We start from the raw sequence: 24,062 nt of genomic DNA, 5'->3' as shown, positions 1-24,062 counted from the left end.
AGTTACAGTTCACATAAGGAAATCAGTCAATTGAAATAAATGTATTAGGCCCTAATCTATGGATTTCACATGACTGGGAATGCAGATATGCATCGGTTGGTCACAGATACCTTTTTTTTTAAATAGGCAAGGGTGTGGATCAGAAAACCAGTCAGTATCTGGTGTGACCACCATTTGCCTCATGCAGCATGACACACAGAGTTGCGTAGAGTTGATTGTGGCCTGTGGAATGTTGTCCCACTCCTCTTTACGCTGTCGTACACATTGATGCAGAGCATTCCAAACATGCTCAATGGGTGACATGTCTGGGGATATGTAGGCCATGGAAGAACTGGGACCATAGCTGAGGGAAGATGTTTGGGGGTGGGGGTGCTTTTTTGTTGTTAGAGAGAGAGAGTTTGTTTTGACTGAGCTACAGACGGCTAGAGTGCATTCGGAAAGTATTCAGACCCCTTGAAACAGATTTTTAGAAAATTTTTTGCAAATGTTTAAAAAAAACCTGAAATACCTTATTTACATAAGTATTCAGACCCTTAGCTATGAGACTCTAAATTGAGCTCAGATACATCCTGTTTCCATTGATCATCCTTGAGATTTCTCTACAACTTGACTGGACCAAGCCATGAGGTTGAAGGAATGTCCGTAGAGCTCCGAGACAAGATTGTGTCGCACAGATCTGGGGAAGGGTACCAACAAATTTCTGCAGCATTGAAGGTCCCCAAGAACACAGTGGCCTCTATCATTCTTAAATTTAAGAAGGAGACTAGACAGTATCGAGGGAAGATGTACAGTACAGAGGGATATTTGATGAAAACCTGCTCCAGAGCGCTCAGGACCTCAGACTGGGGCGAAGGTTCACCTTCAAACAGGACAATGAGACGAAGCACACAGCCAAGACAAAGTCTCTGAATGTCCTTGAGTGGGCCAGCCCGAGCCCGGACTTGAACCCGACGGAACATCTCTTGAGAGACCTGAAAATAGCTGTGCAGCGATGGTCCCCATCCAACCTGACGGAGCTTAAGAGGATCTGCAGAAAATAATGAGAGAAACTTCCAAAATACAAGTGTGCCAATCTTGTAGCGTCATACCCAAGAAGACTGGAGGCTGTAATCGCTGCCAAAGATGCTTCAACAGAGTACTGAGTAAAGGGTCTGAATACTTGTGTTGATGTGATATTTCCATTTTTAAATTTTTATACATTTGTAAAAATGTCTAAAAAACAGTTTTTGCTCAATATGGGGAATTGTGTGTAAATTGAGGGGGGTGGGGGGACAATTTAATCAATTTTAGAATAAGGCTGTAACAGGAGCGAAATGTGGAAAAAGTCAAGGGGTCTGAATACTTTCTGAATGCACTGCATAGCGGTCCGCTAATACAGGACTAGTACTTTTCTATAAAATTATTAAGCTTCTAGGAATTGTGTACAGATCCTAGTAACATTGGGCTGTGCATTTGATGCTGTAACTTGAGGTGATGACGGCAGATGAATGGCACGACAATAAGCCTCAGGATTTCGTCACAGTATCTCTGTGCATTCAAACTGCCATCAATAAAATGCAATTACTGCCAAATTTCTCGAAATGATATTGGACATTCCTGTAGACAGCATAGCCATTTGCACGCTCCATCAAAACTTGAGTCATTTGTGGCTTTGGGTTGTGTGAATAAACTGCATATTTTAGAGTGGCCTTTTATTGTCCCAAGCACAAGGTGCACCTGTGTAATGATCATACTGTTTAATCAGCTTCTTGATATGCCACACCTGTCAAAATTTGAGACAAATTAGCTTTTTGTGCGTATTGAAGATTTCTGGGATGTTTTATTTCAGCTCATGAAAAATGGGACCAACACTTTACATGTTGCGTTTATATTTTGGGGTAAATAGTACGTCGGTATTGTTGGCAAGGCATAAGGTCAAAACACCAAATAGCTTTTTAGGACAGCCTTCCATTGGCAGTTGCACCTTTGAGTTACCTGGCTGTTCCTGCTATACTACTGGACATACAGTGCCTTGCGAAAGTATTCGGCCCACTTGAACTTTGCGACCTTTTGCCACATTTCAGGCTTCAAACAAAGATATAAAACTGTATTTTTTTGTGAAGAATCAACAACAAGTGGGACACAATCATGAAGTGGAACGACATTTATTGGATATTTCAAACTTTTTTAACAAATCAAAAACTGAAAAATTGGGTGTGCAAAATTATTCAGCCCCCTTAAGTTAATACTTTGTAGCGCCACCTTTTGCTGCGATTACAGCTGTAAGTCGCTTGGGGTATGTCTATCAGTTTTGCACATCGAGAGACTGAATATTTTTCCCATTCCTCCTTGCAAAACAGCTCGAGCTCAGTGAGGTTGGATGGAGAGCATTTGTGAACAGCAGTTTTCAGTTCTTTCCACAGATTCTCGATTGGATTCAGGTCTGGACTTTGACTTGGCCATTCTAACACCTGGATATGTTTATTTTTGAACCATTCCATTTTAGATTTTGCTTTATGTTTTGGATCATTGTCTTGTTGGAAGACAAATCTCCGTCCCAGTCTCAGGTCTTTTGCAGACTCCATCAGGATTTCTTCCAGAATGGTCCTGTATTTGGCTCCATCCATCTTCCCATCAATTTTAACCATCTTCCCTGTCCCTGCTGAAGAAAAGCAGGCCCAAACCATGATGCTGCCACCACCATGTTTGACAGTGGGGATGGTGTGTTCAGGGTTATGGGCTGTGTTGCTTTTACGCCAAACATAACGTTTTGCATTGTTGCCAAAAAGTTCAATTTTGGTTTCATCTGACCAGAGCACCTTCTTCCACATGTTTGGTGTGTCTTCCAGGTGGCTTGTGGCAAACTTTAAACAACACTTTTTATGGATATCTTTAAGAAATGGCTTTCTTCTTGCCACTCTTCCATAAAGGCCAGATTTGTGCAATATACGACTGATTGTTGTCCTATGGACAGAGTCTCCCACCTCAGCTGTAGATCTCTGCAGTTCATCCAGAGTGATCATGGGCCTCTTGGCTGCATCTCTGATCAGTCTTCTCCTTGTATGAGCTGAAAGTTTAGAGGGACGGCCAGGTCTTGGTAGATTTGCAGTGGTCTGATACTCTTTCCATTTCAATGTTATCGCTTGCACAGTTTAAAGCTTGGGAAACCTTTTTGTATCCAAATCTGGCTTTAAACCTCTTCACAACAGTATCTCGGACCTGCCTGGTGTGTTCCTTGGTCTTTATGATGCTCTCTGTGCTTTTAACGGACCTCTGAGACTATCACAGTGCAGGTGCATTTATACGGATACTTGATTACACACAGGTGGATTGTATTTATCATCATTAGTCATTTAGGTCAACATTGGATCATTCAGAGATCCTCACTGAACTTCTGGAGAGAGTTTGCTGTACTGAAAGTAAAGGGGCTGAATAATTTTGCACGCCCAATTTTTCAGTTTTTGATTTGTTAAAAAAGTTTGAAATATCCAATAAATGTCGTTCCACTTCATGATGGTGTCCCACTTGTTGTAGATTCTTCACAAATAATACAGTTTTACATCTTTATGTTTGAAGCCTGAAATGTGGCAAAAGGTCGCAAAGTTCAAGGGGGCCGAATACTCTCGCAAGGCACTGTATCAATCAAACAGTAGACGGCACCAAAGGCCTAGTGAAATTTGTGTTTGCATTTCACACTTGCCAGATTTATGCAAGCCTACCCAAACATTAAAACGTGCCAAATTTGATATTTCCGAAATTAACAAATTGCCACCAGCATCCCACTGCTGGCTTGCCTGTGTAGCTAAGCAGGGTTGGTCCTGGCCGATCCCTAGATGACCAGATGCTACTGGAAGTGTTGATGGAGGGCTGCTGTCTTTCGGATGGGATGTTAAAATGGGTGTCCTTACTGTCTGTGGTCACTAAAGATCCCAAGGCACTTATCATACGTTGTTAACTCTGGTGTCCTCCCATATGGAAAAAACCCACATTTAAAATATATTTTTAGATAACCTTTTAAGGACACGTGAAATAAAAATGCAAAATAATGTATATATGTTTTATGTATTTAAAGGTAGGCTTAGCTAAATGACGTTGCCACGAGCAGCACCACAGATATTGAGATGAGCGAGATGTAAGACTTCACTCTCACAGTCACACACAGTATCTTCACATGTGCAATGGTTCACTTCACGCTGTTCACAGAGTGGTAGCCAGGGCAGCAAAATAGCGGAGAAGTTGAGCCTCATGCTTCAACGCTCTTAGACTTTTAAGATATTGACCCACTATGCAGTTTACTTTCTGCATCTATATCATATCACGGAGTCTACCTTTAATACATTCCAACATATTCCGAAATGTATTTAATATGTATATATAAAATGTACATCACAAAATATATGTTAAATGCATCGGAAAATGTATGTAATGTATATCAAAATATATTCTGAGATATGTTAAAGACAGGGACCTTCCCGCTAGCCATGATTGGCTGGACATGTCGAGAGATGAGTTCGGATTGGTCTGCCATGTTGCATGCTTCTGTCTATAATATGAGCTGCTCAGTATGTGTAGGTAATCCTTTCTAACCAGTGGTGCGTATTCATGGATGCCAATGGAAGCCAGGCCTCCCAAGAAATTGACCAAAAATGTATTTTTATAAAATCATTTGTAATCTATTGTCTCTATGTTCCATAATTTTCCTTCAATTCGCAAGAGGCTGAATGTAATTTCATTGGAGAAAGTATCCTAGCAAGCGAAACAGCGCCCCTCTGTCTCTCTACGTATAGTGTAGGCCATCTCTCTCATGCTGTCTGGTCCAAATGAGTATGACATTGTTGCTGCTATCTGGCCTCCCTTGACAAAAACCCTTTTAAACATTAGCCAATCAGCGTTGAGCTAAACTGAGTGAGTTCATCTGTGATTGGTCTTGGCACACCAAAAATAAAGTGTAAAGGGAAGCCAACTTGGATTTGCAGTCACTCCTATCAACTCCCACTGAGAGCATACGTCATTGACAGAAAAACTTGAATTGTTGCATATCGTTGTGTTGTTGTCCACGGGTGGCTAGCTAGCCAGCAAGTTCAAATTTGCCCTTTCCTAAAATAGCCATGGATGGAGATAGGGATTTGGACTTGTGGTTTTACTTAATTCTCCAAACCGATCAATGATTATAACGGCGAAACTGACCCAATCATTAACTCATACAGTACATTGCTTTGTCCCTAGCCTGAGAGGATGGACCCTCAATATGTAGAAGGCTAATGTTCACTAGCTAAAGTTGCCCTTGAATGGAAGTTAGGCTCGCGAACAAGAATTTTATCCAGGTAGCCTAGAAACAAATGAAATCAAATTTTATTGGTCACATACACATGGTTAGCAGATGTTATTGCGAGTGTAGCAAAATGCTTATGCTTCTAGATCCAAAAGTGTAGCAGTATCTAACAGGTAATATGGAACAATTCCACAACAAATCTTAATACACAAAATCCAGTAAAGGAATTGGATAAGAATATATACGTATAAAATATATGGATGAGCGGTGACAGAGCGGCTAAGATGCAATAGATAGTAAAGAATAGATAGTGAAGGATACAGTATACATTATTACAAATGAGATGAGTAATGTGAGATATGTAAACATTATTAAAGTGGCATTATTAAAGTGACTAGTATTCCATTTTTTTAAAGTGGCCAATGATATCAAGTCTGTAGGTAGACAAGCCGCCTCTCTGTGTAGTGGTGGCTGTTTAACAATCTGATGGCCTTGTGATAGAAGCTGTTTTTCAATCTCTCTGTCCCAGTTTTGATGCACCTGTACTGACCTTGCCTTCTGTATGGAAGCGGGGTAAACAGGCAGTGGCTCGGGTGGTTATTGTCCTTGATGATTTTTTTGCCTTCCTGTTACATCGGGCGTTGTAGGTGTCCTGGAGGGCAGGTAGTTTGCCCCCGGTGATGCGTTGTGCAGATCGTACCACCTTCTGGAGAGCCTTGCGGTTGTGGGCTGAGCAGTTGCCGTACCAGGCGGTGATACAGCCCGACAGGATGCTCTTGATTGTGCATCTGTAGAGTGCTTTTGGTGACAAGCCAAATTTCTTCAGTCTCCTGAGGTTGAAGAGCGACTGTTGCACCTTCTTCACCACACTGTCTGTGTGGGTGGACCAATTCAGTTTGTCCGTGATGTGTATGCCGAGGAACTTAAAACTTACTACCCTCTCCACTACTGTCCCATCGATATGGATAGGGGGGTGCTCCCTCTGCTGTTTCCTGAAGTCCACAATCATCTCATTTGTTTTGTTGACGTTGAGTGTGAAGTTATTTTCCTGACACCACACTCCGAGGGCCCTCACCTCCTCCCTGTAGGCCGTCTAGTCGTTGTTGGTAATCAAGCCTACCACTGTAGTGTCGTCTGCAAACTTAATGATTGAGTTGGAGGCGTGCGTGGCCACGCAGTCGTGGGTGAACAGGGAGTACAGGAGAGGGCTCAGAACGCACACTTGTGGGGCCCCAGTGTTGAGGATCAGCGGGGTGGAGATGTTGTTACCTACCCTCCCCACCTGGGGTCGGCCCGTCAGGAAGTCCAGTACCCAGTTGCACAGGGCGGGGTCGAGACCTATGGTGTTAAATGCTGAGCTGTAGTCGATGAACAGCATTCTCACATAGGTATTCCTCTTGTCCAGATGGGTTAGGGCAGTGTGCAGTGTGGTTGAGATTGCGTCGTCTGTGTACCTATTTGGGCGGTAAGCAAATTGGAGTGGGTCTAGGGTGTCAGGTAGGGTGGAGGTGATATGGTCCTAGTCTCTCAAAGCACTTCATGATGACAGAAGTGAGTGCTACTGGGCGGTAGTCGTTTAGCTCAGTTACCTTAGATTTCTTGGGAACAGGACCAATGGTGGCCCTCTTGAAGCATGTGGGAACAGCAGACTGGGATAAGGATTGATTGAATATGTCCGTAAACACACCAGCCAGCTGGTCTGCGCATGCTCTGAGGACGAGGCTGGGGATGCCGTCTGGGCCTCCAGCCTGGCGAGGGTTAACACGTTTAAATGGTTTACTCACGTCGGCTGCAGTGAAGGAGAGTCCTCAGGTTTTGGTTGTAGGCTATGTCAGTGGCACTGTATTGTCCTCAATGCGGGCAATAAAGTTATTTAGTCTGCCTGGGAGCAAGACATCCTGGTCTGTGACGGGGTTGGTTTTCTTTTTGTAATCCGTGATTGACTGTAAGACCCTGTCACATAACTCTTGTGTCTGAGCCGTTGAATTGTGACTCTACTTTGTCTCTATACTGACGCTTAGCTTGTTTGATTGCCTTTTGATTGCCTTGCAGAGGGAACAGCTATACTGTTTGTATTCGGTCATGTTTCCTGTCCCCTTGCCCTGTTTAAAAGCAGTGGTTCGTGCTTTCAGTTTCACACGAATGCTGCCATCAATCCACAGTTTCTGGTTTTGGATCATTGCCTCTGGAACGACATCGTCAATGCACTTTCTAATGAACTCGCTCACCGAATCAGCGTATTCGTCAATGTTGTTGTTGGAAGCAATGCGGAACATATCCCAATCCATGTGATCGAGGCAGTCTTGTAGCGTGGAATCAGATTGGTTGGACCAGCGTTGAACAGACCTGAGCGCGGGAGCTTCTTGTTTTAGTTTCTGTCTGTAGGCAGGGAGCAACAAAATGGAGTCATGGTCAGCTTTTCCGAAAGGAGGGCGGGGGAAGGCCTTATTTGCATACCTGTTAGAATAGCAATGATCCAAGAATTTACCAGCCCTGGTTGCACAATCGATATGCTGATACAATTTAGGGAGTCTTGTTTTCAGATTAGTCTTGTTAAAATCCCCAGCTACAATGAATGCAGCCTCAGGATATGTGGTTTCCAGTTTGCAAAGAGTCAAATAAAGTTTGTTCAGGGCCATCGATGTGTCTGCTTCGGGGGGAATATATACGGCTGTGATTATAATCGAAGAGAATTCCCTTGGTAGATAATGCGGTCGACATTTGATTGTGAGGAATTCTAAGTCAGGTGAACAGAAGGACTTGAGTTCCTGTATGTTGTTGTGATCACACCACATCTCGTTAATCATAAGGCATACGTCCCCGCCCCTCTTCTTACCAGAAAGATGTTTGTTTCTGTCAGCGCGATGCGTGAAGAAACCAGCTGGCTGCACCGATTCCGTTAGCGTCTCTCGAGTGAGCCATGTTTCCGTGATAGGAGAGACCAATGTTCCCTTTAAGCTGCTTGCATTCGTGCGTGGCGCACAGCTACCCCGGGACTACCACGCAGAAGAAATATCAGCATATGTAGAGAAGTACGAGATTGAACTTCACTCAACTTTCTAGAGTTTTAGTTAACAGTATCAGAGTTTCCCTTTGCTGTGGGAATTGTGATCAAATCAACGAAATATTAGCCAGTTTCACTGCAACATACCGAAATAAAACAAGCTATACTAGTATGCAAAACTAACTATACAGGATACTTTGTTGCAGGCAGAACACATCGAAGTTGGATTCTACTGCATTGGCAGGCACGACTCAGGCATGTACTCTACACAGACCGGTGTGCCATAACCAATCAGAGTTGCAGTAGGCCTAAATGCAAATAGACCATTGTCATATATGGATCTGTATAAAAGTTTGTTGTCAAATGCGCATCCTTAAAAACATAGGTGCTGGGCTAATAAATAATACTAGTATAGAACAAGAAGTCCCTCACACTGTTAAAGCTCCCAATTCACTGCTTTATTGACAACGTTTCGACCCGAAACGGATCTTCGTGAGGTCAAACACACTGAGTGTTCACTTCCCAAAATATATACATTTCACCTCAGATGACCATTGCGGTGATGACGCATGGTGGGTGCAAAAATAACTTTGTATATCGCTAATAACTAAATAACAATGAGACGGGTGCATGTAATGGTTCCAGAGCAGAATATATAGTTACAAAATGACCAGGTGAGTAACCTGGAAGGCAGGTAAGAGGTAAGAAATGGTCTGATATGAAACTCTTGATTCAGACCTCTAGGAGACATGGCACACAACGGAGATTCCAATACAATTCTCTTCTCAATAATAGATTATCAGTATGTCCGCCCCTCCTAGGAGTCTTAACATGTTCGATGCCAATGTATCTCAAAGAGCTAATGTTGTGACGAGCCTCCATGAAATGCGCAGCCACATGGTTTCTCTGGTCAAGGGTCCTGATATTACCCCTGTGTTCTGCTATCCTTGTTTCCAGAGCTCGTTTTGTTTTTCCTACATAGCATAAATCACAAATACATTTGATCAGGTACAGTTGAAGTCGGTGGCATAAAAATTCACCTTAGAGCCTCCCAGGTGGTGCAGTGGTCTAGGGCACTGCATCGCATCGCTAGAGACTCTGGGTTCGTGCCCAGGCGCTGTCGCAGCTGGCCGCGACTGGGAGGTCCGTGGGGCAACGCACAATTGGCCTAGCGTCGTCCGGGTTAGGGAGGGTTTGGCCGGTAGGGATATCCTTGTCTCATTGCGCACCAGCGACTCCTGTGGCGGGCCGGGCGCAGTGCACTCCAACCAAGGTTGCCAGGTGCACAGTGTCCTCCGACACATTGGTGCGGCTGGCTTCCCGGGTTGGATGCGCGCTGTATTAAGAAGCAGTGCGGCTTGGTTGGGTTGTGTTTCGGAGGACGCATGACTTTCGACCTTCGTCTCTCCCGAGCCCGTATGGGAGTTGTAGCGATGAGACAAGATAGTAACTACTAATAATTGGATACTACGAAATTGGGAAGAAAAAGGGGGTATTATTCACCAACAAAAAAAAAACACTTTTTTTTTTGCCTGGGCCAAATACATTTAAACTCAGTTTTTCAGAATTTAACAGAAAAGAACCCCCACAACATGATGCTGCCACCCTGGGGTAATTCAGGGTTGGGATGGTGTTCTTAGGCTTGCAAGCCTCACCCGTTTTCCTCCAAAGGTAACGATGGTCATTATGGCCAAACAGTTTGATTTTTGTTTCGTCAGACCAAAGGACATTTCTCCAAAAAGTACGATCTTTGTCCCCATGTGCAGTTGCAAACCGTAGGCTTTTTCTATGGCGGTGGCTTCTTCCTTGCTGAGTGGCCTTTCAGGTTATGTCGATATAGGACAAATTTTACTGTGGATATAGAGACTATCTGTTTTTTTCCTTAATTTTACTAGGCAAGTCAGTTAAGAACAAATTCTTATTTTCAATGACGGCCTAGGAACAGTGGGTTAACTGCCTGTTCAGGGGCAGAACAACAGATTTTGTACCTTGTCAGATCGGGGATTTGAACTTGCATCCTTTCGGTTAGTAGTCCAATGCTCTAACCACTAGGCTACACTGCCGCCCCTGTTTCCTCCAGCATCTTCGCAAGGTCCTTTGCTGTTGTTCTGGGATTGATTTGCACTTTTCGTACAATTTTATTTCTGAGGTCTTGGCTGATTTCTTTTGATTTTCCCATGATGTCAAGCAAAGAGGCACTGAGTTTGAAGGTAGGCCTTGAAATTCTGTCACATCATGACCTTAGTTCCTTTTTATGTCTCTGTTTTGGTTTGGTCAGTGTGTGAGTTGGGGTGGGCATTCTATGTTTTTAATTTCTATGTTTTGTTCTGTGTGTTGTATTTCTATGTGTTTGACCTGGTATGGTTCCAAATCAGAGGCAGCTGTCAATCTTCTCTGATTGAGAACCATACTTAGGTAGCCTGTTCCCACCTGTGTTTGTGGTTAGTTGTTTTCTGTTTTGTGTATTGCACTTTGCAGAACTATTCGTTTGTTGTTTTTGTTCAAGTGTTCGTATTTATTAAATGCATGATGAATACTTACCACGCTGCACCTTGGTCCTCTTCTCCTTCTCCGGACGAAATTTGTTACAAATACATCCACAGGGACAACTCCAATTGACTCAAATGATGTCAATTAGCCTATCAGAAGCTTCTTAAGCCATGACATAATTTTCTAGAATTTTCCAAGCTGTTTAAAGGCACAGTCAACTTAGTGTATGTAAACATTTGACCCACTGGAATTGTGATACAGTGAATTATAAGGGAAATATTCTGTCTGTAAACAGTTGTTGGAAAAATGACTTGTGTCAGGCACAAAGTAGATATCCTAACCGACTGGCCAAAACTATAGTCTGTTAACAAGAAATGTGTGTGGTGTGGTTGAAAAACGAGTTTTAATGACTCCAACCTAAGTGTATGTAAACTTCTGACTTCAACTGTATGTTGAAGATCAGACCTCACCTCCATTTGACTGATGTTGGGGGCGCGTCTGAAGACTACCCGCGGGGGTTCTTTAAATGTCTTTTTGCAGTTGTGGATTGGTGCTCAAGATGTACCAGTGTTTTTTTAAGGATGTGGTCGAACTGTTTACCAAGTGAGGAGTACTGAAGGAAGCAAGCCCAGCTTCAGATGCAATCGTTAGGCAAGGGTCATTTAAGTGTAGGAAAGGATGAAAATGCATCTGTGCCACCAGTAAGTACAGATAAAAGTATTAATCCTCTCGCGCAGTCCCCGCAGCCAGACAATTTTCACATTGCTTCTAGAAGGAAATGCTGTAGGAATGCTCAACCGGTGTCGCTCATTCAACTGACAGAAACTTTCAACCGGTTCTCCCCATTAAGCAGCGAGTCAGAGGCCGAGCCTTCTCTGGTCTCTACTCCTCCTGTTACGGGGTCTGAGACGCCGAAGCCTCCCACCATTAGCTCTGGCAAATTGAAAACCCTAGTCATTGGCGACTCCATTACCCGCAGTATTAGACTAAAAAGAATCATCCAGGATCGTGCACTCTTTACCAGGGGGCAGGGCTACCGACATTAAGGCTAATCTGAAGATGGTGCTGGCTAAAGTTAAAACTTGCGAGTATAGAGAGTTTAGGGATATTGTTATCCACGTCGGCACCAACGATGTTAGGATGAAACAGTCAGAGGTCACCAAGTGCAACTTAGCTTCAGCGTGTAAATCAGCTAGAAAGATGTCGGCATCGAGTAATTGTCTCTGGCCCCCTCCCAGGGAGAGTGATGAGCTAAGAATTTGTTCTTAACTGACTTGCCTGGTTAAGTAAAGGTAAAATTTAAAAAAAAATTACTCTGGACCTAGTTTTGTCCCGTGGAATAAATGTTGTGGATCTTAATGTTTTTCCTCATAATCCTCGACTATCGGACCATCATTTTATTATGTTTGCAATCGCAACAAATAATCTGCTCAGACCCCAACCAAGGATCATAAAAAGTTGTGCAATAAATTCTCGGACAAACCAAAGATTCCTAGATGCCCTTCCAGAATCCCTCCGCCTACCCAAGGACGTCAAGTACAAAAATCAGTTAACCACCTAACTGAGGAACTCAATTTAACCTTGCACAATACCCTAGGTGCAGTCGCTTCCCTAAAAACAAAAACAAATTGTCATAAGAAACTACCTCCCTGGTATACAGAAAATACCCGAGTTCTGAAGCAAGCTTCCAGAAAATTGGAACGGAAATGGCGCTACACCAAACTGGAAGTCTTCTGACTAGCTTGGAAAGACAGTACCGTGCAGTATCGAAGATCCCTCACTGCTGCTCGATCATCCTATTTTTCAAACTCAGTTTTATGTTTGATACTGTTGCAAAATCTAACTCAAAAGCAGCATTCCCCAAGAGAAGATGACTTTCACTTTAGAAGTGATAAATTCATTAACTTCTTTGAGGATAAGATCATGAATATTAGAAAGCAAATTACGGACTCCTCTTTAAATGTGCGTATTCCTCCAAAGCTCAGTTGTCCCGAGTCTGCACAACTCTGCCAGGACCTAGGATCAAGGGAGACACTCAAGTTTTTTGTACTATATCTCTTGACACATTGATGAAAATAATCATGGCCTCTTCTAAACCTTCAAGCTGCATACTGTACCCTATTCCAATTAAACTACTGAAAGAGCTGCTTCCTGTGCTTGGCCCTCCTATGTTGAACATTATAAATGGTTCTCTATTCACCGATGTGTAACAAACTCACTAAAAGTGGCAGTAATAAAGCCTCTCTTGAAGAAGCCAAACCTTGGTGGTAAATGACCTTTTAATGGCTTCAGACCGAGGCTCTGCATCTGTCCTCGTGCTCCTAGACCTTATTGCTGCTTTTGATACTTTCGATCACCACATTCTTTTGGAGAGATTGGAAACCCAAATTGGTCTACATGGACAAGTTCTGGCCTGGTTTAGATCTTATGTGTCGGAAAGATATCAGTTTGTCTCTGTGGATGGTTTGTCCTCTGACAAATCAATTGTAAATTCCGGTGTTCCTCAAGGCTCCGTTTTAGGACCACTCTATTGTTTTCACTATATATTTTACCTCTTGGTGATGTCATTCGGAAACATAATGTTAGCTTTCACTGCTATGTGGATGACACATAGCTGTTAATTTCGATGAAGCATGGTGAAGCCCCAAAATTGCCCTCCCTGGAAGCCTGTGTTTCAGACATAAGGAAGTGGATTGCGGCAAATGTTCTACTTTTAAACTTGGACAAAACAGAGATACTTATTCTAGGTTCCAAGAAATAAAGAGATCTTCTGTTGAATCTGACAATGAATCTTGATGGTTGTACAGTCGTCTCAAATAAAACTGTGAAGGACCTTGGCGTTACTCTGGACCCTGGTCTCTCTTTTGACAAACATATCAAGACTATTTCAAGGACAGCTTTGTTCCATCTACGTAACATTGCAAAAATCAGAAACTTTCTGTCCAAAAATGATGCAGAAAAATGTATCCATGCTGTTGTCACTTCTAGGTTAGACTACTGCAGTGCTCTACATTCCAGCTACCTGGATAAAGCACTGAATAAACTTCAGTTAGTGCTAAACACGGCTGCTAGAATCTTGACGAGAACCCCAAAATTTGATCATATTACTCCAGTGCTAGCCTCTCTACACTGGCTTCCTGTTAAGGCAAAGGCTGATTACAAGGTTTTACTGCTAACATACAAAGCATTACATGGGCTTGCTCCTACCTAGCATATTTGAATATGTTCATATTTTCACCGTCAGAGTAGAAAGACTGAAGGGCTTTTGTGAGTTTGTTGGCCAGGAGTACCATAATATTTTAGGACACAGCAATGTTCGCTGGATGTCCATGCTCCCTGCTCTAGATAGAGTGCTGAAAATGTATGTGCCATTGAAATCCTTTTTTATTTCTGATGACAAATGCCCTGTTGTCCTGCGAACAATGTTCGAAGATCCACTGACTGAACTTTAGCTGGCCTTTGTCCATGGAAACTTTACTGTATTCAGTGACACGATGCTTGGAGGCCAGGACCACTGTGCTGTGGATTCTGTTGCAATTCTGAGAAACGTTGAGGCAAAATTGACTGCAAGACGTGATGACAACTTCATTCCAGTTTTGGTCAGAGGACTTCTGAGAGAGCTAGAGGAAAATGGAGCCATGTCTAAAGAGAGCTTTCTCAAAACATCCCAAGCATTCTTCACTATGGCTGTGAACTACGTGCAAGCATGGGGAAAGCACACAGATAATCTAAAAGATTTACATGTTCTCTTTTTAAAAAGGCAACCTCTTCGTGAAGACATCCAGAAGGCAGCAGGCACACTGCAGGAAAAATGCCCCAATGTGAACATCAATGAGGATGCATTGTTTGACGAGGTTAATGGCCTGCAAGAGTTCCTAAAGGGGGAATCCCTTGAAGAATGGAAAACATCTGAGACACCGCTTAGTCAGAGATGGAGCACGGTGGTTACCCACTTCAAATAGAATGACATCCCACACACTAACCTGGCTAGATTAGCGTCTGTTGTCATGTGCTTACCTGGAAGTAATGCACCAGTCGAGAGAGTGTTCTCCCAAATGAATGATCTATGGACAGCAGCAAGAAATAGGTTCACTGTTCCTACCATCAAGGCCATGCTTATTGTGAAGACAAACTCTAACCTCTCCTGCCAGGAGTTCATGGAGAAGCTGGCCAAAGGCAGAGCAATTCTGAAGAAAATACATTCTTCTGAGAAATATACAGATTAGGTTGGTATAAGTATATTATGTAGTTACCAATCTCACCAGCATCTTATTTCTTTATTATGTTGTTAAGTGTTTCACATATACTATTGTCTGTTTTTTCAATTTTGCTCATGTTCTCTTCTGCTCTTATTCTACCAGGACCACTGAATGGCTATTCAGATCGGCCAGTTCTGTCTTGTCTGTAGTGTTTCTGTAACATAGTTGTTTTCTCTATCACAGTGTGCCTGTTAGACTAGATACATGAAACCGGAATTGTCCCCCTTTTTTATTTCATAGAAAGTAACATTGGATATTTTTAATTATATATTGACCGCCGAACTGGAAATATGCCCAGTTTTCATTACATAGAATACGTCATTACGTAGAATACACAATAACGTTACTCAAATTGACTGGCCATCTCGGCAAAAAATAGGATTTGACATTTGTTTAGGTACAGACTCCCACTCTTTTCTGTACTTCTGGCTGTACATTTTTGATTGAGGCATGTTGATTGATGTTGTAAGTTCTGTTCAAGATCAAACATTTGTACATACATTTCCCATATTTCTCTTCATTCCCCACATTCGGATTGTCAATGGTGTATTGGAGGCAAATTCAGGTGCAGGAGAGCAGAGTATAATGAACAGGCACACTTTGAAACTCCCGCAGCAGTTCAAGATCCTAAACATCTGCAACCGGAACCCAGCACCTCTCCTCCGGCCTGTACCCCTCCCACTTCACAAGGTACTGAAGGCCCGACGCCTCGAATCCAGGATGGAATGAACGATGTATGCCGGGGCCCCCTCGATGTCCAAAGGGAGTGGAGGGACCTCCCGCACCTCAGATTCCTGGAGAGGACCAGCCAGCACTGGCCTGAGGAGAGACACATGGAACGAGGGGTTAAGACGATAATCAGAGGGAAGCTGTAATCTGTAACACCTCGTTCACCCTCCTCAGGACCTTAAATGACCCCACAAACTGCGGACCCAGCTTCCGGCGAGGCAGGCAGAGGGGCAGGTTACGGGTCGAGAGCCAGACCCGGTCCCCCGGTGCGAACACCGGAGTCTCACTGCGGTGACGGTTCGCACAGGCCTTCTGGCGACGCGCGGCTCGCTGGAGAAGGACACAGGCAGCCTCCCATATCTTCTCCACGCACCTAAACCAGTTGTCCACCGCAGGAGTCTCGGTCTGACCCTGATGACACAGTGCCAGAACCGGCTGGTACCCCAATACGCACTGAAAGGGGGAGAGGTTAGTGGAAGAGTGGCGTTTGCCACTCCAGCGCTCTTCCTGTGAGGCAGGAGACAAGGGTGGCCACTCTCTCCCCTCTCGAGGGAGCTTTGTGCACAGTGGCCAGGTAGAGGTCCAGTTGTAACAAGAATCCCTGGCACTGTGCTGCCGTTCCATCATACTCCCTGGGATGGGAGAGACGCATTCCACCGGAATTCTCTCCTGATGGAATGGGTGGAGAAAATCCCGGTTGTACTGGTCGAGGCTTCCTATCTTTGACAACGGTCCATGGTCTGGACAACGCGATCAATCATGGCACCAAGAGGATGTAACATGGACGAATGTTCCTGGACGCGCTTCTCGACTCCTCTAACCGGGGTACCTGCACCTGCTGACTCCATTAGAGGTGTGTAATTCTGTCAATGGTGTTTGAGGCGAAGTCGGGTGCAGGAGAGCAGAGTATAATGAACAGGTGCACTTTTATTATAGTTCCAAAAACGAGAGCACTACATAAATCAAACGAGCTTAAAAAACGGAGCACGCTGGTAGGCTTGACAAGACGAACTAGCAACAAACAAACAGAGAACACAGGTATAAATGCACTGGGGATAATGGGGAAGGAGGATGACACCTGGAGTGGGGTGGAGACAAGCACAAAGATGGGTGAAACAGATCAGGGTGTGGCAATTTTATATGGATTATGCCTACTATGTTTGCCAGGCCAAACTGTAGGAAATAAGTTATTTCACATCACTGATCTGGAAATGCGTGCCAATGCTAATGACTGGTCATTGGTCAACAATCAAGATGTTCAATTTTGTTAGGTTCTGAAGCATAATGAGAATTTATTGATGACTTGCGTACAGTGAGTTCAGAACAACAATAACAAAAAAGTTATACCACCACCGAAAAGGGCACTTTGGAGACTGGAAAGGCAAAGGGGCATGTGCTATGTGAAGGTAGACCCCTATTGGTGCATGTGCCTGCTATGATAAATTGAAGTGGATTTACAAAGGATTTAAATGGACATGTAAAATCTGGTTTTATGAAGTATCAATAACTCAGCCATCTCTTAACCATTTCCTCAACTAAGTTAAGAGATTTACCATGGCCATACTGAATTTGGTGTAATTGGGACCTATGGTTCATGAGAATACATTTTTCAAAGGTTTTCCAAAATGTCCAAGATGGAGGATAATCTATTCTGACAGACCTTATGGGTCATTGAGTCATGAGCCATTGTTCTGCATGAGGAAAGATGGGTCATTGAGGCAAATTTGTTCAGCATGAGGAAAGACACTGACATGCACAGTTTTAAGTCTCTTGGTCAAACGGGGCAGCGGATATGAGGTTTTAAGTGAGATTGCTTACAACAGTGCCACCTATAGGCCCATTGGTGCCATCATTTTTGACCAAGTTAAGATTGGCCAGTAGTTTCTGTGTGCCAAATTAGAAAAAAAGTTACCAATCTATGCTTGAGTTATTTGACCAGTGTCTCCCCACCCCTCGTATCAGCCTCCAGTATTTATGCTGCAATAGTGTCAGAGGGCTAGGGTCAGTCTGTTATATCTGGAGTATTTCTCCTGTCTTATCCAGTGTCCTGTGTGAATTTAAGTATGCCCTCTGTCATTCTCTTTCTCACTCTCCAAATGTATCTTCATGTATTTCAAATAGCTTTTAAATATATTGAAATCTATTATATTTTTTTGCTGGCTAAATTTCCAAAATGGCTCACATACAGTGCCTTGTGAAAGTATTCGGCCCCCTTGAACTTTGCAAACTTTTGCCACATTTCAGGCTTCAAACATAAAGATATAAAACTGTATTTTTTGTGAAGAATCAACAACAAGTGGGACACAATCATGAAGTGGAACGACATTTATTGGATATTTCAAACTTTTTTAACAAATCAAAAACTGAAAAATTGGGTGTGCAAAATTATTCAACCCCTTTACTTTCAGTGCAGCAAACTCTCTCCAGAAGTTCAGTGAGGATCTCTGAATGATCCAATGTTGACCTAAATGACTAATGATGATAAATACAATCCACCTGTGTGTAATCAAGTCTCCGTATAAATGCACCTGCACTGTGATAGTCTCAGAGGTCCGTTAAAAGCACAGAGAGCATCATGAAGACCAAGGAACACACCAGGCAGGTCCGAGATACTGTTGTGAAGAGGTTTAAAGCCGGATTTGGATACAAAAAGGTTTCCCAAGCTTTAAACATCCCAAGGAGCACTGTGCAAGCGATAATATTGAAATGGAAGGAGTATCAGACCACTGCAAATCTACCAAGACCTGGCCGTCCCTCTAAACTTTCAGCTCATACAAGGAGAAGACTGATCAGAGATGCAGCCAAGAGGCCCATGATCACTCTGGATGAACTGTAGAGATCTACAGCTGAGGTGGGAGACTCTGTCCATAGGACAACAATCAGTCGTATATTGCACAAATTTGGCCTTTATGGAAGAGTGGCAAGAAGAAAGCCATTTCTTAAAGATATCCATAAAAAGTGTCGTTTAAAGTTTGCCACAAGCCACCTGGGAGACACACCAAACATGTGGAAGAAGGTGCTCTGGTCAGATGAAACCAAAATTGAACTTTTTGGCAACAATGCAAAGCGTTATGTTTGGCGTAAAAGCAACACAGCTCATCACCCTGACCACACATCCCCACTGTCAAACATGGTGGTGGCAGCATCATGGTTTGGGCCTACTTTTCTTCAGCAGGGACAGGGAAGATGGTTAAAATTGATGGGAAGATGGATGGAGCCAAATACAGGACCATTCTGGAAGAAATCCTGATGGAGTCTGCAAAAGACCTGAGACTGGGCCGGAGATTTGTCTTCCAACAAGACAATGATCCAAAACATAAAGCAAAATCTACAATGGAATGGTTCAAAAATAAACATATCCAGGTGTTAGAATGGCCAAGTCAAAGTCCAGACCTGAATCCAATCGAGAATCTGTGGAAAGAACTGAAAACTGCTGTTCACAAATGCTCTCCATTCAACCTCACTGAGCTCGAGCTGTTTTGCAAGGAGGAATGGGAAAAAATGTCAGTCTCTCGATGTGCAAAACCGATAGACATACCCCAAGCGACTTACAGCTCTAATTGCAGCAAAAGGTGGAGCTACAAAGTATTAACTTAAGGGGGCTGAATAATTTTGCACGCCCAATATTTCCGTTTTTGATTTGTTAAAAATGTTTGAAATATCCAATAAATGTCGTTCCACTTCATGATTGTGTCCCACTTATTGTTGATTCTTCACAAAAAAATACAGTTTTATATCTTTATGTTTGAAGCCTGAAATGTGGCAAAAGGTCGCAAAGTTCAAGGGGGCCGAATACTTTCGCAAGGCACTGTACCCAGGACATTCTGCTGAGAGGGCCTTCCACCGGAGTAGTAAGAGGGGTACAATAGGTTCTGGTGGGAGGGGGTGGATGGAGGTCCACTGGAACTAGCCCCCAGACCCACCAGGTGTTGTGATGAGTTACAGGGCAGCAGGCTGGGGTTAGAGGCCTGAGAGGAGAGACGCTCATTGAAGGAGGATGGTTCATGGTGGGTGGCCTAGGTAAGGCTGTTACCCTGGCCTAGGTAAGGCTGTTTGCTGGGGGTCCCAGTGGTGGTCTCAGGGAAGGCTGAGGAGTGTTTACGCTTCTCTGGTGTAGAGCGGCGGCCGGAGCTGTTGGTGCTGCAGAGGAAGAGGACTGTCTGAAGGAGAAGGGAGGGAGCACTGAATGGAACTGAGTGGGGGAGCGAAGAGACACAGGGAAAAACATTTAGTTCTAAACACACCACTGAGTACAAAATGAATACGTATGAAATGCTCTCAAACTCTAGCTTCTCTCTCTTACCCCTATGTCTTGCATAGGTTCTTCTCTTTCTTGGTGACCTCAGAGAGGAAGAGTTTAGAGTTGAGATGTCCTACTCTGCTAGGAAGTAGTCCACTGCTCAGACACACCTGACACCTGACAGGACACACACACAATTCCCTAGGTTACAGTAGCCCCTCAGCACTTCCCTCAGAGCATTGGTTTGGAGCTGGAAGAGTAGATAAATTAGTTTCTTCCATCCAACCTTTACCTTGAGGACAGCATTGAAGCTCTCTGAGCAGTTGTTGGTAATTCCGTCTGACTGGATGCCCAAGCTGTTTAGCACATATTGTGTGCTCTTGTCCATGGCGTCGGACAGCGACTGATGGAAATAAACCTCGAGATCAGGGCTCCAGTGTGCATTCGTAGTCACTCCTTGATTTGAGGCCAAGAGCTTTTTGATGGCCTGCTGGTAATTGGCCACAGCTTGGGAACCCTCTGACCCCATCTTGTGCTTCACATTGTTCGAGATGTGGTTCCAGCAATTGACAACTGAATTGCTCCCTCAATAGCTTCCTTACGGTCTGTGCAGAAGATTGCTGTTGATAGTTGGGGAAGGAGTGAAAGGATGGTGTGAAAGAACTGTTTGTGGTTTTCCATGTGCCGGGTGGTGTGAATGAGGAAGGTCAGGGGAAGGACAGGTGCCTCTTGAAACGCTACATGACGGAAAACAAGGGGTGAAACATAAAAATTGACCAGGTCAAACGTGGTGTTACAGTGAAAAATGTGTGCTCCTACTACATCATAGGCCCTGTCCGGGGGTATCATTAGACGGGGCTACAGTGTCTCCCCACCCCTCGTATCTCAGCCTCCAGTATTTATGCTGCAATAGTGTCAGAGGGCTAGGTTCAGTCTGTTATATCTGGAGTACTTCTCCTGTCTTATCCAGTGTCCGGTGTGAATTTAAGTATGCCCCCTGTCATTCTCTTTCTCACTCTCCATCTCCCTCCCAGAGGACCTGAGCCCTGGAACCATGCCTCAGGACTACCTGGCCTGATGACAACAGCCTCTCACTCAATGTGAGCAAGACAAAGGGGCTGATAATGGGACTATAGGAAAAGGTGGGCTGAACAGGCCCCCATTATTGTCTATGCTCATACCATCACGGGAACCAAATCATCTCCAGCTTTATCTCCTCTCGTCCCCCCTGTAACTCTTTTCGTCAGGTCGTTGCTTTGTAAAATAACGGTAAATAACTTTGCATTGGAAATAAATATGATATCTGGTATTGAACATGTATTTTTTAGGTGCGAAAATAACTGCAACATTCAGAACCTTTCACCCTCCAAAATAAACACACATTATGATCAATTGTAATGTGATCAAAAACTTGAGGAAAAGTTGTTCATGTTCTTGCGAAAGGGTCTCGGGTAATGATTAACAATTGTTCAGCCAACCACATCTCTGTATTTGGAACCGCCTACCCAAGAATGGCACTTTGATTGGATTGAGTTAACTTCACTCAATTAGTGGCGCATGTCCCGTAACCCCGGGTGAGTGGATGTCTCACTTAATAAGACCAATTGAATGATCTAAAGTGATGTAAACTCCCTGCAAACGGGGCACCGGGACATGCAAAACGAACTTGACCAGCTCCTCTGTTCCTTTCTACAGCCTAAACCAATGACGTTTTCATAGGTGGGAGCAGTGGGGATAACAATCGTGGGGCGACAGTTTACTTTAGCTTCTAAACAATATCAACAATTCAAAATACAGTTACGGTTGTTCTATCAACCAACAGTAAGCCGAGGGATTCTCCCATATCTTCCTGGAGGAAGTAATTTGTGTCGCCCTTGGAGTTATTCCCAGCTTTCTGAAGCAGTAGGGGATGGACGAAGTGCGGCCTACCAGCGGACCAGCAGCCCCCGCCCTGGCGTCACTCTTCCCCCCGGGTCTGCAGGCAATCTACGGGGAATGCAGGCGCCTCTACCCCGACCAGGCCAACCCCTTACAAGTTACAGCCATTGTAAAATACTGGTGAGTAGATAACGTCTTCTTCTGGATACATAACCTAGCTGGTTCACAAAGTTAATTTAGCTAGATAACAACCTTCCAAGGTAACAGGATACGGCGAGAAAGTTAACTCGTTAAGTTAGCTAGTAGCCTAAAACTCAACGATTTACGATTGAGTTGAGTGGCGACTTTGTATTGAATCAAATAAGACATTGAGTTAAGTAACATCAAAGACAAACAAAAACATATTTTTTATGACAACGTAAGAGAAAGTAACAAATTAAATTGTTTTGGTCACATGCGCCAAATACAACAGGTGCAGACCTGAGTGAAATGCTTGCTTACAAGCCCTTCACCAACGCAACACAATGTAATTTAAAGAAAAATACGTGTTAAGTAAAAAATGGATAATTAAAAAATAAAATTAATTAATTAAAGAGTAGCAGTAAAATAACACTAGCGAGGCTATATATATACGGGGTACCGGTACAATGTCCGGGGACACCGGTTATGCTTGGTAATAAACACAGCAAAAAAAGAGATGACACTGTCTTTAAAAGATAATTAGTAAAAATCCAATTAACTTCACAGATCTTCATTGTAAAGGGTTTAAACACTGTTTCCAATGCTTGTAAAATGAACCATAAACAATTAATGAACATGCACCTGTGGAAGGATGTCTGCAATTAAGGTTACAGTTATGAAAACTTAGGACACAAAAGAGGCCTTTCTACTGACTCTGAAAAACACCAAGAAAGATGCCCAACGTCCCTGCTCATCTGAGTGAACGTGCCTTAGGCATGCTGCAAGGAGGCATGAGGACTGAAGATGTGACCAGGGCAGTAAATTGCTATGTCCGTATAGTGAGACACCTAAGACAGCTCTACAGGGAGACAGGTCAGACAGCTGAACATCCTCGTAGTGGCAGACCACGTGTAGCAGCACCTGCACAGGATCGGTACATCCGAACATCACACCTGCGGGACAGGTACAGGATGGTAACAACTGAGTTACACAAGGGACACACTATCCCTCCATCAGTGCTCAGACTGTCCACAATAGGCTGAGAGAGGCTGGACTGAGGGCTTGTAGGCCTGTTGTAAGGCAGGTCCTCACTGGACATCACCGGCAACAATGTCGCCTATGGGCACAAACCCACCGCCGCTGGACCAGACAGGACTGGCAAAAAAGTGCTCTTCACCGACAAGTCGCAGTTTTGTCTCACCGGGGGTAATGGTCGGATTTGCGTTTATTGTCGAAGGAATGAGCGTTACACTGAAGCCTGTACTCTGGAGCTGGATCGATTTTGGAGGTGGAGGGTCTGTCATGGTCTGGGGCGGTTTGCCACAACATCATCGGACTGAGCTTGTTGTTATTGCAGGCAATGTCAACGCTGTGCGTTACAGGAAAGACATCCTCCCTTATGTGGTACCCTTCCTGCAGGGCCATCCTGACATGACCCTCCAGCATGACAATGCCACAAGCCATACTGCTCGTTCTGTGCGTGATTTCCTGCAAGACAGGAATGTCAGTGTTCTGCCATGGCCAGCGACGAGCCCGGATCTCAATCCCGTTGAGCACGTCTGGGACCTGTTGGATCGGAGGGTGAGGGCTTGGGCCACCCCCCCTCCCCAGAAATGTCCGGGAACCTGCAGGTGCCTTGGTGGAAGAGTGGGGTAACATCTCACAGCAAGAACTGTCAAATCTGGTGCAGTCCATGAGAAGGAGATTCACTGCACTACTTAATGCAGCTGGTGGCCACACCGTATACTGACCGTTACTTTTGACCCCCCCCCCCCCCCGAGGGGGGGATATTATTATTCCATTTCTGTTAGTCACATGTCTGTGGAACTTGTTCAGTTTGTCTGTTGTTGAATCTTATGTTCATACATATCTACACAGGTTAAGTTTGCTTAAAATAAACGCAGTTGACAGTAATGTGACGTTTCTTTTTTTGCTGAGTTTATGTACATGTAGGTGGAGTTAGTGACTGCACACACAATAGACCAAGAATAGCAGCAGTGTAAAAGAGAGGAGAAATGCAAATAGGTTGTA

The 24,062-nt window shown here is 44.0% G+C and overlaps 1 protein-coding gene across 3 annotated transcripts in view; it reads left to right on the top strand.

Annotated features, from left to right (window-relative positions):
- Nucleotides 1-24,062, top strand: part of LOC135512505 (suppressor of fused homolog) — a 52,549-nt gene that overhangs the window by 4,476 nt on the left and 24,011 nt on the right. The window contains exon 2 of one of the 3 annotated variants that reach the window (XM_064934594.1): nucleotides 21,796-22,031. The exons of 1 other annotated variant lie outside the window; for it this stretch is intronic. In XM_064934594.1, coding sequence (XP_064790666.1) covers nucleotides 21,883-22,031 — 149 coding nt within the window. In that variant the 5' untranslated portion in view covers nucleotides 21,796-21,882. Of the gene's footprint in view, nucleotides 1-21,007; nucleotides 22,032-24,062 lie in introns of all 3 variants that reach the window. One more of the 3 variants, XM_064934593.1, reaches the window with a different exon arrangement.

Source organism: Oncorhynchus masou, chromosome 24 (genome assembly GCF_036934945.1).
Source record: "Oncorhynchus masou masou isolate Uvic2021 chromosome 24, UVic_Omas_1.1, whole genome shotgun sequence".
Classification (NCBI taxonomy): Eukaryota; Metazoa; Chordata; class Actinopteri; order Salmoniformes; family Salmonidae; genus Oncorhynchus; species Oncorhynchus masou.
Note: the sequence above shows the minus strand (reverse complement) of the source record. Positions and strands in the feature narration are given on the sequence as shown.